This window comes from Schistocerca nitens, chromosome 3 (genome assembly GCF_023898315.1).
Source record: "Schistocerca nitens isolate TAMUIC-IGC-003100 chromosome 3, iqSchNite1.1, whole genome shotgun sequence".
NCBI classification, from domain to species: domain Eukaryota; kingdom Metazoa; phylum Arthropoda; class Insecta; order Orthoptera; family Acrididae; genus Schistocerca; species Schistocerca nitens.
This window is the reverse complement of record NC_064616.1, coordinates 487,472,726-487,488,345: the sequence shown is the minus strand read 5'-3', so window position 1 is coordinate 487,488,345 and position 15,620 is coordinate 487,472,726. Positions and strand designations below refer to the sequence as shown.

At 39.7% G+C, this 15,620-nt stretch overlaps 1 protein-coding gene across 4 annotated transcripts in view; it reads left to right on the top strand.

Annotated features, from left to right (window-relative positions):
• The window catches only part of LOC126248412 (WD repeat-containing protein 6), a 293,561-nt gene that overhangs the window by 71,726 nt on the left and 206,215 nt on the right, over positions 1 to 15,620 (top strand). For all 4 annotated transcript variants that reach the window (XM_049949374.1, XM_049949373.1, XM_049949375.1 and 1 more), the window contains one exon: positions 12,287 to 12,458. In XM_049949374.1, coding sequence (XP_049805331.1) covers positions 12,287 to 12,458 — 172 coding nt within the window. The remainder of the gene's footprint in view (positions 1 to 12,286; positions 12,459 to 15,620) is intronic.

Below are 15,620 nucleotides of genomic sequence, written 5' to 3'. Positions count from 1 at the left end.
GTCTTTCGAGTTGACACACTTCGGTGACTTGCATGTTGATGGGGTTGGAATGATGATGATGAGGATGGCACAACACCCAGGTCCTGAGCGGAGAAAATCTCCAACCCAGCTGGGAATCGCACATGGGTTGTCAGGTATGACATTCCGTCACGCTAACCACTCAGCTACCAGGGGTGGACAGATTACAAGCACAAAATTGTTGACTAATACACATCTTCAGGAGGTGAAATTTCAGTATGGCCAATAGACACATTTGTTCTTCCTCAGGCATGAGTTAGAAAGGAGCAAAAGATCACTTAGACTCAAGGATGTTACAGATCCATTTATTGTGAGGACAAAGGTGTCCACCACATAGGAATTGAGAAAGGATTTGTGAAGGTCTCATTCGTGTGTGAGGCAAAATAATCTTTAAAGAAAGTGGTGTCACAGCCTTTTTCAAGGCTGAGAATATCCTACTGTTCTGACAACATGTAGGGTTCAATATGCCTGGATTTACTTCTAACATGAGATATAATACAAAAGCTAGAACCAGTATAATGCTCAAATTATGGGACTTTAGCAGTGAACAAACATTCCACAGAAAATTTATGTGAGTATGGTTAAATGATCATTTAAAAGGAGAAGACCACAATAAATTACTCTCAGTTCCAATGTGGTCCTTTCTCACTATGTAGCATTTCTGCTACACACAGCTGAAGCTGTGGTCTCAGACCATTTTACTCAGAAGAATGGAGTACCACAAGGCAGCATTTTAAGTACCATGTTGGTTGCTTTTCCTATTATCATGGAGCTTCTTGCAAACCTAGTTCAGTCATTATTATTTGTGAATGATTTAGAAATTTCTTTCCCTTCTTGCCTCGAAACAGTTGATTGTCACTTTGAGCTAACAAGTAAAACACTAGAAGAATGGGCAAAGACTACAGGTCTTAGATTTTATAAAAAAATATCAGTATGTTTGCATTTTAAATATATTTTTAGTGTGCCTAAATTGCAACATAAAGAGACCACCCTTAATCCTACACATTCTGTAGACTTCCTAGGCTTTGTATTTCACCATGCTTTTGCATTATAATGATTTAAAAAAAATTATGTGATTTTGAAGGCAAGATGGACTGGTTTTGTTTTTTGATAGCGTAATTAAACCTTCATCAATTTGCAGTTAAACAATGACTGTAAAGTAAGCAGGTTGACATGCCCTTTATGCTTAGGGATTCTTGATGGTGATCACTGTCTGGACATCATATTGGTTTACAGCTTTTCTGGAAGGATTGTGTTTCAAATCCTGATCTGACCATCCTCATTAAGTTTTTTGTTGTTTTCCTAAACTGCTTAACACAAATTCAAGGATGGGAAAAGGATACAGAGAAGTTACCTCCCCAAGCTAAGCATGTGCTTCATTTCTAATGATTTTGTACTTGATGGGATGTTAAACTGTAGTCTTCCATTTTTCCTTCCACAACTTACTGTTACAACTACTGCTAGTGATTGGTCTGCTAAGTGGGTATTCCACAGCAGTCCATGGGCCATACAATCATTTTTATTGTGAGAATAGGAGTGTCATGAAGAGCTTGGTGTAGAAGATGTTATTGTTATTACATTTTTGTATAATTTACACTCTCGTGTTCCATAGCTCCATGTTTTATTTTTCTGGTTTGTGTGTGTGTGTGTGTGTGTGTGTGTGTGTGTGTGTGTGTGTGTGTGTTTTTTTTTTTTTGTGACAAGTTATATAACACTTTGTCCCTAACAAAGATATCCAACTGAATATATATATATATTAAAAATCCAAGCTAATTCTGTACATGACGTACCTCCTCAGTCTTTTTTTAAGAAAAATTTTAATGTTTGTTTCCCTTAAGTGATATTGGCACATCATTGTGCACTGATGACCTCACTGTTGTTGACCTGAAACCTAAAGCACAGCCACCACCCAGCTGTGTATTTATAATTCCAATCCTGTTCAAGCTGCAATTTTTTAGTTTTGTGAAATTCTAATTGTTATTTTCTCCACAGAGCTTCCATTTTCTGCCACCAAAGTTCCTAAGTACCTAAAAGAGGTTGTTTGATCCATAGTACTTTCTTCCATAATGATTTGATGGAATCATCATGTCTGCTGTGTCTCATCAGTTTGATCTTTTTAATATTTATCCCCATTCAATATTCTTTTCCCACTTCTACAATCCCCTCCATCATAAACTGTAGTTCTTCTTCTGATTCTGCCTGATGATCTGCATATTTAATTGTCTGTACCCCTTCTCCTTCTGCTATTATAATCCTGCTTTTTCTACTGATTTTTCTGTTAGTGTCTTGTCATAATATTGAAAAGCATTTTTGAAAAACAACACCCATACCTGAAACACCTTTCCCAATGCATGCCTGAACTATTTCCCCATTGCCAATCCTTATTACCACTTTCTTTATTGTGTGGAGTTATTTTGTAAATCTTTTGTGCTTGAAGTCCACACCACCATATTTTAAGGTGAGGATACACCAGTCCATCCTATGAAATGTCTTTTCCCAATGAACATCACATATGTCCACGTGCAACCAGCCAAGCCTTCACAGGAATAACACTAAGTATCTACAGTCAAGTGACTTACCTGGCATAGAGGTAATAAATTACACACACAAACCTTCGCCATGAACCAGTCAGTCTATTTGTGAAAAGTGTATCAGACTCCCGGCAATAGTTCCTGAGATTAATCTCCACATTCAGATAGAAACACATATCATCTTCCTTTTCTTTTCCTAGTCATCTGAGTTTTAGGCATACATTGTTCTATAATCTTTGCATCCTTTGCCAATGTAATGTTATGGTAAAGGGGCTAGGGTAGTTTTAACTAGACTTTCTGGCCAAAACGCCTTGTTATCGGTCTTATTAGTGAGACTGGTTAGTAGGATATTATTCTGTTTCCGAACACTTTTAGAGCTTCAGCTAGTATTTAATCATGACCAACTGCTTTCCTCTTTATTAAATCTTTAATGGAATTTTCTATTCCACATCTCAATAGCTTTAGTCCATGGTTTATGTCATCACATTCCAATTCATGTTGCAATCTTATTTGTGAGTGATCTCATATAATTCTTCAACCAAGGCCTACTTGTTCCATACCATTTTCTTTTCATCTATACATGCTGTCATCTTTTCATTTTTATTTAGTGTGCCCTGTTTACTAACTTTTCTTGGATCTTTGATTTTTAGGTTCTTAACTACCCTATACATTGCTTGTAATACACCTTGCTTTTCCAGTCCTTCAATCTCATCGCACTGGGTTTTCATACATTCTTATCTAACCTGACCAGATAATCTTAATTCATTGTTCAGCTTTCTATGCAGTTCTTTTTTCCTTATGTAGAGTGGTCATTCTTCCATTTCCTATGTTCATCCATACCTGATGTAATCTTTTGTTTCCTATTCTTTTCATTCTCTGCTTCTCCAGTTTCTTCTTCAAAGGGTTTCAGAATTATGTTTTTAGTTGCATTCCATCTTTCTGGTACTTTCTGCTGAATTTTCCACTTTGTTTTCAGTGGTTTCAGAGTTGCCTTTACATCCTTCTGGAGTCAGGTTACAACCATCCCATTTTCTTACAAGTTGTTTTCTTTTAAAATGCTTAGCCTTGTTGACATGTCTGCCACTAGCAAATTACGATCTGTATCAGCATTTGCTTCAGGGAAGATTTTCGCAATTTTCGAACTATGTATTTTTTATTTTTTGTTGGTTGATGGTGGTTTTTAAAACGTGTTTGTACAGTGATCAAGTTGATCTTTCGAGTGACTGAGAAGCAGCACAGGTATTTCCATTTTGAAGAAGATATGTCAGACACATATCACTTATGAAAGTATCTCACAGTACCATTGAATAAGCTTTATTTTGTTTATCAGAAGATGGAGAATTGCCTCCACAGAAATTAGCATTGATTCCACAAGCTTCAGTTATATTTAATTTGACTTTCTCTTTTCATCCATGACGTCTTGCAGGGGGCAGTAAATTGTGGTGCTCAGATTGATGCATTATTCGTTGACTTGTTCAATACAGTTCTGCACTATCAATCATCACTTAGTCCACAAAATAAACGTGAAAAAAGTATCAGATAATCATTGTGACTCAACTGAAGGCTTTCTGTTAAGTAAGACTCAGTATGCAGTTCTTAATGGCAAGATATTGTTGGGTATGAAAATAGATTTGGGAATATTCCAAAAAAGTGTTACTGGATTGTTTCTGTTCACAATGTATGTAAATGAACTGTGGATAACATTAGCAGCTCTGTGTGGCTGTATGCAGTTAATGCTGTTGTGTATTGGGAAGTTGCAATCCCAGGACATTCTGATGAAATGCACGAGCACCTGCAGAGGAACAACACTTAGTGCAGGAAGTGACAGCTAGCCCTCGGAGTAAAAAAATGTAACCTATTGCAAATTGAAATAATTAAGTGGAGATACCATTAATTTTATGGTTGCACCAATTACTGGGAATAATCACCGCCAAAGAATATCTATGAGTGTGCATCCATAAAAGTTTTATCCGTTTACTACCATTTTTTTTCTTTTTCTTTTTTTTCCATAGTGAAATATATTAATGTTTGTTCGTAGGTTTACCCAGTGAATGTGCATCATGATGATGGCACGTTGTGTCATCAAAAATTCATTCTACAATGATCAATCAACATAGTAAGTGTCCCAGACAGATGAGAAAAAAAAAAAAAAATACACACTCAAGCAATGGTATCGAAAGCTATGTCACATACAGACAAAATATATTTCTGCCTAACATCTAAATTTCCTACAAAAATTTCATTTCAGTTGCTTCACCTTAACTTTTTGGCCATCACTGTGATGTGTGTGTGTCCCGTGATAGGTTATTAGAAAATCAATGGGAATTTTCTGTATGTTATTACTATGTATTAAAGTCCAACTGGTAAAGGGAAGCCTGCTAATGGTTTGCAGAACTTATAATTACAGTTTCATCTGTAGGTTGTGCAGTATTAGAATTTTATTGTTAACCCTCAGCTCCACTCTGTGTTGTCTCACTGAATTAGTTCATGCCTGCAGATAAGCAACCCAATTAACAGAGATGCAAAGTAAGCTACTGTCACATCTTCACAGACAATTCACGACAATGAATTGCACACACTTATTGATGTTTCCACCACACAAATGATGCCTGTAGTGACCATGTGTAATGTGAGTTAAAAACCTAGAGGGATGCTCTATCCACCAATATATGACTGTTTTCTGTGTGTCTGATAGTTTTTATACACTACTTTTCTGAAACCCCAGAGGTACTTCCAAATAACCATGTTTGTACCACCCCTATCTGCATTGGAAAATGACACAAAGCGAAATCTTTTTTTCATGTTGTTGCTTCTGACTATGGCATTAATTAAAGTAAATATTCATAATATCTTTGTTTGAAAGGCTCTCAGCCATGCATTTAAGCCAGGTTAGGGGAAATCCCACACTGTCTTAAAGACAACAGCAAGTCCAAGACATTGTGAAGCTCCCCTAATTCCATTGACCATTAAGGATGAGAACTAAGCAAACCATTAATGCCCACGTGGACACTGATTCTTATGCCAGTCTTATCCAGATAAATTCTTTCTGCACTGCCTTGATGTAAATATTCTAAAATTGATTTAGCAGAGGGACATTTTCAGTTACTTCTTGATGAAGAGACAATAAAGATTTTAGTTTTCAACTCGCCATTCCGTCTTCATCAATGTAATTGTTTGCGTTTTGGCATGGCTAATGCCCCTGCCGTATTCCAGAGGTCTCTTAAACAGAATATTGCTGGGATCCCATATTCTGTGAATTAGCTCAATAATATCCTGGTCATTGGTTGCAGAACAGAGCAGCATTTGCACAGTCTACGTCTGGTTTTTGAAGCCCTTAAACAGAATTGCCTTAATTGTAATTTTCCCAAATGCACATTCTTTCAACCAGAGGTCACTTGTTTAGGCAATATCCCCAGAGAAGAGAGACTTCAGCACATCAGAGAATATGTAGAGGCATGTTCAGAACATGCCTGTGTCTAAATCTGCTAAGGACCTTTGAGTATTTCTAGGAAAATTGAATTACTATGTGTGATTTATTCCTTAGGCAGCCTCCATATCCTACCCACTAAATCATAAACACAACAGATACACATAACAGAGGCTTTAGTCGTAATGATATATTCTCCTTCACTATTTACAACAGTCTGCCAAAGCTGGGGTAACTTTTCGATTCTGCAACTGTAGAAATCATTTGAGTTTGAGTGTCTCTTATATTGGGTTGATGCATAAGTTCATAACGTTTTTTCCATAAGTTTAATAAACACAGCAGATACACATAAGAGAGACTTTAGTGGTCAATAATATACTCTGCTTCACTATTTACTAGTCTGCAAACACTGGGGTAACTTTTCAATTCCACGAGTGTAGTAGTCACATGGTTTTGAGATGAACTCGTTGAGCCATGTTTGGAGCACATTTTCATCCAGAAAGAAAGTTCCTTGAAGGTTGTTCCATAGGGGGCAGAAAAGGTGAAAATCTGAGGGCACAGGATCAGGTGCATAATGTGGACGAGGAATGACTTCCCAACCAAACTCCTGTATTGTTTTTTGTCAGTCTAGCAGAATGTGGGCGGACGTTATTGTGCACCAGATGTACAATGTTATCTTTTATGGATGCAGGCAGGTCTTTGTACAGAGAGTTGCTGCTTTATTTAGGCTCAACTGTTCCTTTCTTCTTCTTATGCTATCATAAAGACACCATTTCTGATCACCAGTAATGATATGGGACGGGAATGATTGGTGGTGTTCATGAGCAAATTGATGATGAGCACACAGAGATGCACATATGGCCACCTGCTGATGTTTGTGATTTTGGCTTAGAGCATGTGGTAGAGATACACCCAATTCTTGAACCTTCTGTGTTGCATGCTAATGTCACATGATGGTGGAATGATCACAGTTCATCACCTTTGCCAGTTCCTGAGTATACTGACTTGGATAGTTGTGGATTAATGCTTTTAAATGATACTCCTCAAACCCCAAAAGTCTTTCTGAGTGTGGAGAATCACTAATGTCAAAACAATCCTCCATAAAATAAGAAACCCATTTTCTTGTTGTGCTCTGTCCAATGGCATTATTCTCATACTCAACACAAATGTTTCTGGCTGCCTCTGCTGCTGTTGCCCCTCTGTTTAACTCAAACAGAAGATGGTCAAAAATGGCACTCTACTTGGCACTCCATTTTCTAGTGTCCATAGCTCTACTCACTATCTCCATATGAGAAAATGACAGTATGTAAATTCAAATAATAGCAGTGAACTACAAATAAAAAAGGACAGTCGATAAATAAATGCATAGCACCCAGAATACCACCATGCAAAACAAGAACACTAGGAACTTAATGCATCAACCTAATAGTATTTCACCTTAGCAACAATAATATCCCCTGCAAATCACAGTTTGTGTTTCAGAAGAGATGCCCTACTGAGAATCCGATTTACATGTTCACTCATCAAATTTTACAAGCATTAGCTAACAAAATAGCACTGGTTGGTATTTTCTACACTCTATCTAAGGCATTTGATTGTGGGAATCACAGTATTCTCCCATATAAATTGAAGTTTTATGGGGTTGATGGTGTAGCCAGCCAATGGATAATGTGATATCTAACCAAAAGAATGCAAAAAGCTGTACAGTAATTCAACAAATGTAGTCTGGGAACGTAATTCTGTCTGGGAAGAAATCATGTATGGGGTTCCCCAAGGCTCAACCTTGGGTTCACTATTGTCCCTCAGATATGTCAACAATCTTCTGTCTAATATACAAGAAGCAGAATTAGTTCTTTTTGCACATGACACAAGTATTGTAATCAGTCCAATCACACATACAGAAACAGAAGAAATGGTAAACAATTTTTACTTGCATGTCTGGATGAATAGACATGGTCGACGATAGACGGCCAGCCAATATTACTTCGAAATAAATTCGCTTAATGCAGATAACTTGCCTTTGGCTGTGTTAGGTATAGATGTACTACCTACTGGTGACATAAAAAAAAATTGTGTCAGACTGTAACTTGGACCCGTATTTCCCACTTATTGTCATCAGTCTTCTTAACCATTAGATTATCCAAGCATGCCTCCCAGACTGATCCAAACTTTCATATGTCACACTGTCTACATCCCTATACATTCATCACTGAATGCTCGCAGCTATACTCTGTATTCGTTCACCAGTGATAATGAGACATACAGAAGTTTGGGTTGCTCTGGGAGGGACACCTGGATAGCCTAACAGTTAAGGCAACTGCTTGCGATAAGTGGGAAATCCAGGTTTGAGTCCTGGTCTGGCAAAAATTTTCACTCATCACCAATAGGTAGTACATTTGTACCTAACACAGCAGAAGTAAAAAAAAAGTTATTAGCATTCAGTGAATTTATTCTGAAGTAGTATCAGACAGCTGCCTATCATCAACAATGTCTATTCATCCAGACAGGCAAGTAAATATTCCATACTGAGGCAGGCCTAAGATGATAAAATCATAGGTCTCAATTCCTCTTAGTCTCATTGTCACTGGTATGGGAATACAGAATATAAATGCGAGCATTCAGTGTTGAATGTAGGAGACTATGGTATAGGGATGTATACAGTTTGACATATGGAAGTTTGAGTTGGTCCGAGAGGCATGCACAGATAGCCTAATGGCTAAAGTGACCACTCGCGATAAGTGGGAGATCCGGGTTTGAGTCCTGGCCCCTCACAAATTTTCATGTATGACCAGTAGGTAGTACATCTATATCTAACACAGCTGAAGCCAAGTTATTTGCTTTCAGTAAATTTATTTTGAAGTAGTAAACAATTTTCTTACAAGTATCACTGACTGATTTTCTGTGAATGGTCTTGCCCTCAGTTCCACACACCTAGAGGTACTACACCAGTGATAAGTGCGACACATGGTATGAAAATAGTAGACAGGGTGGAAAGTTCAAAATTCTTAGGTGTCCGCACTGATGAGAATTTAAACTGGAAAAAGCACATTTTGGAACTTCTAAAGCAACTTACGAGGTGCTATCCAAAATTTTCGGGACTGGTTCTGCCATCTGTTGAAATCCTTACATTTGGACTAATGGCCACCATCACCCTCAAAGTAATTCCCATCCGCACATACAGATTGGTCCCAGCGCTTCTGCCACTGGTCAAACATTTTCTGGAAGTCCTGTTCTTTGAAGGTGTTTATCACCACCAGTGATGCTTCTTGAATCCTCTCTAGAGTGTTGAACCAATGGCCTTTCAACTTAAATTTCAGTTTTGGGAATAGCACGAAGTCGCAAGGTGCCAAATCTGGCGAGTACGGTGGGTGGGGTACAACTGCCATGCTGTATTTTGTTAAAAAGGTCCTGGTGAACAAAGATGTGTGGCAGGGCGCATTGTCGTGATGCAGGAGCCAGTTCCCTTGATGCCAAAGTTCGGGCCATCATTGCCGCAAGTTTTCACGGAGTCATTGCAAAACATCACAGTAGTATGCGGAATTCACTGTTTGGTTGGGTGGGACGAATTCTTTGTGCACAATTCCCTTGGTATTAAAGAAAACGATGATCATGCTCTTCACTTTGCTCTTCACCTGTCCCGCTTTTTTGGGTCTTGGAGAGCCTAGGCTCTTCCACTGGGACAATTGTTGCTTTGTCTCTGGCTCATAACCGTAAATCCAGCTCTCATCTCTGTAGCACTTTTTCCAAGATTCACACAGAATTTGATACACAGGCACTGTTCTGTTTGCGGATCCATCGTAAAATCGCCACACACCAAACACAGAGTATTACGGAAATCACTGTTGACATACAACACGTCCTCCCAGGTGAATGCCACTCCGCACACTGATTCATCAGATATGCAGCTCTCGCCACCTGGCTGTACAAAGATCTACTACTCCTACTTTCCAGATGGTAGCAGCAGTCCCGAAAATTTTGGATTCCACCTTTTAGTTCAGCCATATTTGCACTCAGAATCACTGAAAATCGTGGGGAGAGGTAAATCTGTAAGTTGACATATTTTGCATATTTTCATTCAATAATGTCATATTGAAAAATGTTCGGGAGTAACTCATATTTAAGAAAGTAAGTCTTCATTGCTCAAAAACATGCTGTAAGAATAATATGTGGTTCTCGCCCATAATCATCTTGTAGACATCTGTGTAAGGAGTTGTGCATTCTGATTACTGCTTCACAGTATATTTATTCCCTCATGAAATTTCTTGTAAATAATCCACTACAATTCAAAAAGAGCCATGTTGTACATGATTACAATGCCAGAAGAAAAAATGACTTTCATTACTCCACATTAAGGTTTTATTTAGCACAAAAGGGATACAAACTGCTGCAACTAAAATTTTTGATCACTTTCCGAGTGATATAAAATGTCTGACAAATAGCAAAGTAAAACTTGAAAACAAACTGAAAACATTTCTCCTTGACAACTCCTCCTGTTCCATAGAAGAATTTCTGTTATTCTAATGTGTAATAGGTGGTGCACAGAAATAGCTAACTCACATTTGTACATAAAAAAACCACCCCATAAATGTTTAGCATGTTGCCACATTTACAAATTAATTTGCGATGTGAATGTAAAATGACTCATTCCGCGCCATTACAATTTATCATGCAACATGATCCATGGAACATGAAACTAACAAACTGAATCATCATAATGTGGACATTCCTGTCTGGCATACAAAGTGTATCACCGTGAACAATGCATGGTACTACCGTGGGTCTGCAGAGCAGTCTGGTGGGCTGTCACTGAATGGAACTTGTGGAACACTTTAGAGCCTGTTAAATAAATCCACTGCACTCTATTGCTACAGCTCTGGGCAGCATGAGAAATGTCAAAGTGTGCTGAAAAAGTTTGTTGCACTGTGTGCAATATTCCAACAGCACTAGGAATTTGCAGCACATCAGCTTGGCAGGAGTTTGACTGTCTTAAAAGTTCTGACCAAACCTCCTTATGTAGGACTAAGTGACTCACATTACTTCACATGTTAAACTTTTTGTGTATGATTTACTCCACCCCCCCTCCCCCTCCTCCCCCACCCTCTCTCTCTCTCTCTCTCTCTCTCTCTCTCTCTCTCTCTCTCTCTCTCTCTCACACACACACACACACACACACACACACACACACACACACATATGTGAAGAACTGAATTTTTGACTCAACCCATGCAAATCCACAATAAAAGAAGCATAATTTATAGCATCTGATGTATGGCGTTGTGCCACTACCACATGTATTTTGTTGAAAAATTGATCAGATGGTAAAGGGAATAGGTCAGACAACATTAACCTGGATGGATCAGATAATGGGGTTAACTTTTGAACCAGGAATATAACTGTGCATTTACAGACAACAAAAAGTCCCATGAACAATCTGGCCATTTGATATCGCTTGCCAGATAGTGCAACATGACACGTTTCTGGTATACTTCTCAGTTTTTCTGAGAATGGAATGGCTGAAATGATAAGAGGGCTGGTAGTACCTGTGACTTCTGCAGCATTGAACTAGTTAAATATTTGACCCAATTCCTGATGCTGGTTTAATTGTTCCTGTCAAAGCTCAAAGAATTTAGCATCCATGGTAGCAATTGGTGTTCCAAACTGGAACCACCTCATTGCCTGTGTTATTACCTTCACTTTAAGACCAACAACATTTATTGAATGCAAATGAACTTCTATAATAACAGATTGAAATTGTCTGTTAGTTCATGGAAACAGCAAAAATAGTTCTTGATAGGAATTAATGTAAGTCATAGTTCCAGATAAAAATTCATATGCAATAGTGATTGAACTGGATGTAAGCCTAAGCACTACTAGCTCACCACACACACACACACACACACACACACACACACACACACACACTCTCTCTCTCTCTCTCTCTCTCTCTCTCTCTCTCTCTCTCTGTAAGATACTACTTAGCAAAGTTCCATTAAGCCATGTGGTGATGGAAACTACATACTCATCAGTCAAAGCGCTAAGCAACACAAGTCTAAATCGCTCCAGGTAAACAAGAGTGTCTGCTGCCATGCAGCTTATGTTTGCCCAACACAGAAGTTCATGTGACAGGCTTGTGATAACACCAATGTTCTTGCTGCAGACGCTCTCACTGAATGTTGGCTATGTGAAACATATTGATATATCTGTGTCTTCTGTTTGCTTGTTTGGCAAGTTTAGTAAAATAAGCAACAGTGTCAGTGTTTTCCATATTTTTACTTCTGTATCCTGATCTTTTATGACTTTTATGTTGCAGGATCGGGACCGTGGTTCAGTATATATAATGCAGAGACCTCAGAATGTTTATTAAAATGTTCGGTCTTCCATGGACAGAGGATTCATGGTATAGCTCCACAGTCAGATGAAAGAATTGCTATTTTTGGTGGAAGACAAGTTGTTTTTCTTCACTTAAACCTGAATTTTAAAGAGTGAGTACTCTAATAGGATTTTAGCGGATTTGGATGCATATATATTTCAACCATATTTGTATTATTACTGTCATTGTAATTTCTATCCAAATTAATAATGGGGAAATTAATGGTGGGATTCACCATTATAATTAAGGTGTTGAAAAGTTGTAAGCACATCAAAAAGACTGAAACATGATTAATTTTGCTTGGAGGCTACATCTGGAGTGTACATTCTGGATTGCAAAAGCCAGGTGAGCATGCCTCTGATGGGTGTCCAGCAGCATGCAAAGGTGGCATGGCATGACAGGGCAGAGCAGTGAGGCTAGGAGCCTGCATGTCGTCCTGTCAGATTTGAATACTCTGGACATGATGTCAGTTCCACCCGGAGGTGTGCACAAAGGGTAGATTTATATTGTTCACATTTGCACATGTGCAGGGCAAGCACTTATAGTTACAGAAAAGCACAATATGTCACGTTAAAGAGGTAGTGAAGATGATTCTGTTGATATGCAGATACGCACTCGAGATAATGGGTGTGGTAAGATATAGTGCTGAGAAGATTTGTTTAACTGAAATCCAATAAATAACTAATATCATTTACTATCAATTTTTATCACTTATCAATGTGCATTGACTGCACTAGTCACATGATTCATAGTGTAATTAATTAACCTGTGAGAGGCATTTGAACTGAACTTTTGATTAAAATTGGCATGTCATTTTATCCAAGACAGCTACAGTAATAGCATGACACTGTATGTTGCCAGATGAGATTACACATCACCTATGACATTTAGTTTGTAAAATTTACATTTTTGTCTTTTTAATTGTTTATAAATCAACCAAGTTTTGCCCATAATTCAAAATTGATTAGAGTTTTGTTAATTCTGATTGCAGCAGTGGAAAGAGTAGGCAAATTCTTTTTAGACAGAGGTGCCTTACATATTTGTATTTATTTATTTATACTGGATTAGTGAAGGTATAGAGATCATAAACTGTTTTTATGACTGCTGCTAAGATTTGCAATTTTGTAAAAATTAATTTGTGGGCAAACTACTGCTCATAGAATTAAGCGTAAGATTCCAGTTTTGTTTAGATTTTTAGCATGCATCTAATTGCACACACAGATTTTCAATTACATTTGTATATATAAAGTTGTAAGAGAGTCTGGTGATAGCATGAAGTCATTAAGTGATGCAGAGGCTTGGATTTTCCAGGGAGGGGTGCACTGAGGAACTAAGAGGGTGGTGGAACTCTTTCTTATTGGTCGGGACAAACTGGCAGATGCAAGACCTGTGCTAGTTTCAGCAGTGATGTGGCCACACGCTTTACAGCGATACCAATTGTTGCATCATCAGTCGTGACTCTTTGGAATATTTTGTATCAGTTCAGTGGGACCTTAGAGATATTCTGCAGTGCACAGAACTTTTTTTTTTATTGCTGCCGGTTGTTCATCAGGACTTGTATTTTTGTGAATTAAGACAATTTGCCTTTTAGTTATTCGCACTGAGTCTGATTTTTGACTTAGTTTGCCAGTGGAGACTTTTGATTATTTTTTTCATGTATTGGCACTTACTGTTATTGCACCGTGCGTCAGTTAGACTACCATTTATTTATGTTGATGTGGAGTTTGACCTCAATTAATTTTAGCTGTGAGTGTTGTCTGTCTTCTACAGCTATTTTATTTCTACAGTATTTTTCCCCACATCTATTTGGAGGTTTGAGTTAAGCTTAAGTTCACTTAAATACATAGAGTTTATCACCAGCCTGTGAAATTTTTTGTGATATTAAGAGTAATAAACTTTATTTGGTAAACATAATTGATGTGCACACATACACTCCTGGAAATTGAAATAAGAACACCGTGAATTCATTGTCCCAGGAAGGGGAAACTTTATTGACACATTCCTGGGGTCAGATACATCACATGATCACACTGACAGAACCACAGGCACATAGACACAGGCAACAGAGCATGCACAATGTCGGCACTAGTACAGTGTATATCCACCTTTCGCAGCAATGCAGGCTGCTATTCTCCCATGGAGACGATCGTAGAGATGCTGGATGTAGTCCTGTGGAACGGCTTGCCATGCCATTTCCACCTGGCGCCTCAGTTGGACCAGCGTTCGTGCTGGACGTGCAGACCGCGTGAGACGACGCTTCATCCAGTCCCAAACATGCTCAATGGGGGACAGATCCGGAGATCTTGCTGGCCAGGGTAGTTGACTTACACCTTCTAGAGCACGTTGGGTGGCATGGGATACATGCGGACGTGCATTGTCCTGTTGGAACAGCAAGTTCCCTTGCCGGTCTAGGAATGGTAGAACGATGGGTTCGATGACGGTTTGGATGTACCGTGCACTATTCAGTGTCCCCTCGACGATCACCAGTGGTGTACGGCCAGTGTAGGAGATCGCTCCCCACACCATGATGCCGGGTGTTGGCCCTGTGTGCCTCGGTCGTATGCAGTCCTGATTGTGGCGCTCACCTGCACGGCGCCAAACACGCATACGACCGTCATTGGCACCAAGGCAGAAGCGACTCTCATCGCTGAAGACGACACGTCTCCATTCGTCCCTCCATTCACGCCTGTCGCGACACCACTGGAGGCGGGCTGCACGATGTTGGGGCGTGAGCGGAAGACGGCCTAACGGTGTGCGGGACCGTAGCCCAGCTTCATGGAGACGGTTGCGAATGGTCCTCGCCGATACCCCAGGAGCAACAGTGTCCCTAATTTGCTGGGAAGTGGCGGTGCGGTCCCCTACGGCACTGCGTAGGATCCTACGGTCTTGGCGTGCATCCGTGCGTCGCTGCGGTCCGGTCCCAGGTCGACGGGCACGTGCACCTTCCGCCGACCACTGGCGACAACATCGATGTACTGTGGAGACCTCACGCCCCACGTGTTGAGCAATTCGGCGGTACGTCCACCCGGCCTCCCGCATGCCCACTATACGCCCTCGCTCAAAGTCCGTCAACTGCACATACCGTTCACGTCCACGCTGTCGCGGCATGCTACCAGTGTTAAAGACTGCGATGGAGCTCCGTATGCCACGGCAAACTGGCTGACACTGACGGCAGCGGTGCACAAATACTGCGCAGCTAGCGCCATTCGACGGCCAACACCGCGGTTCCTGGTGTGTCCGCTGTGCCGTGCGTGTGATCATTGCTTGTACAGCC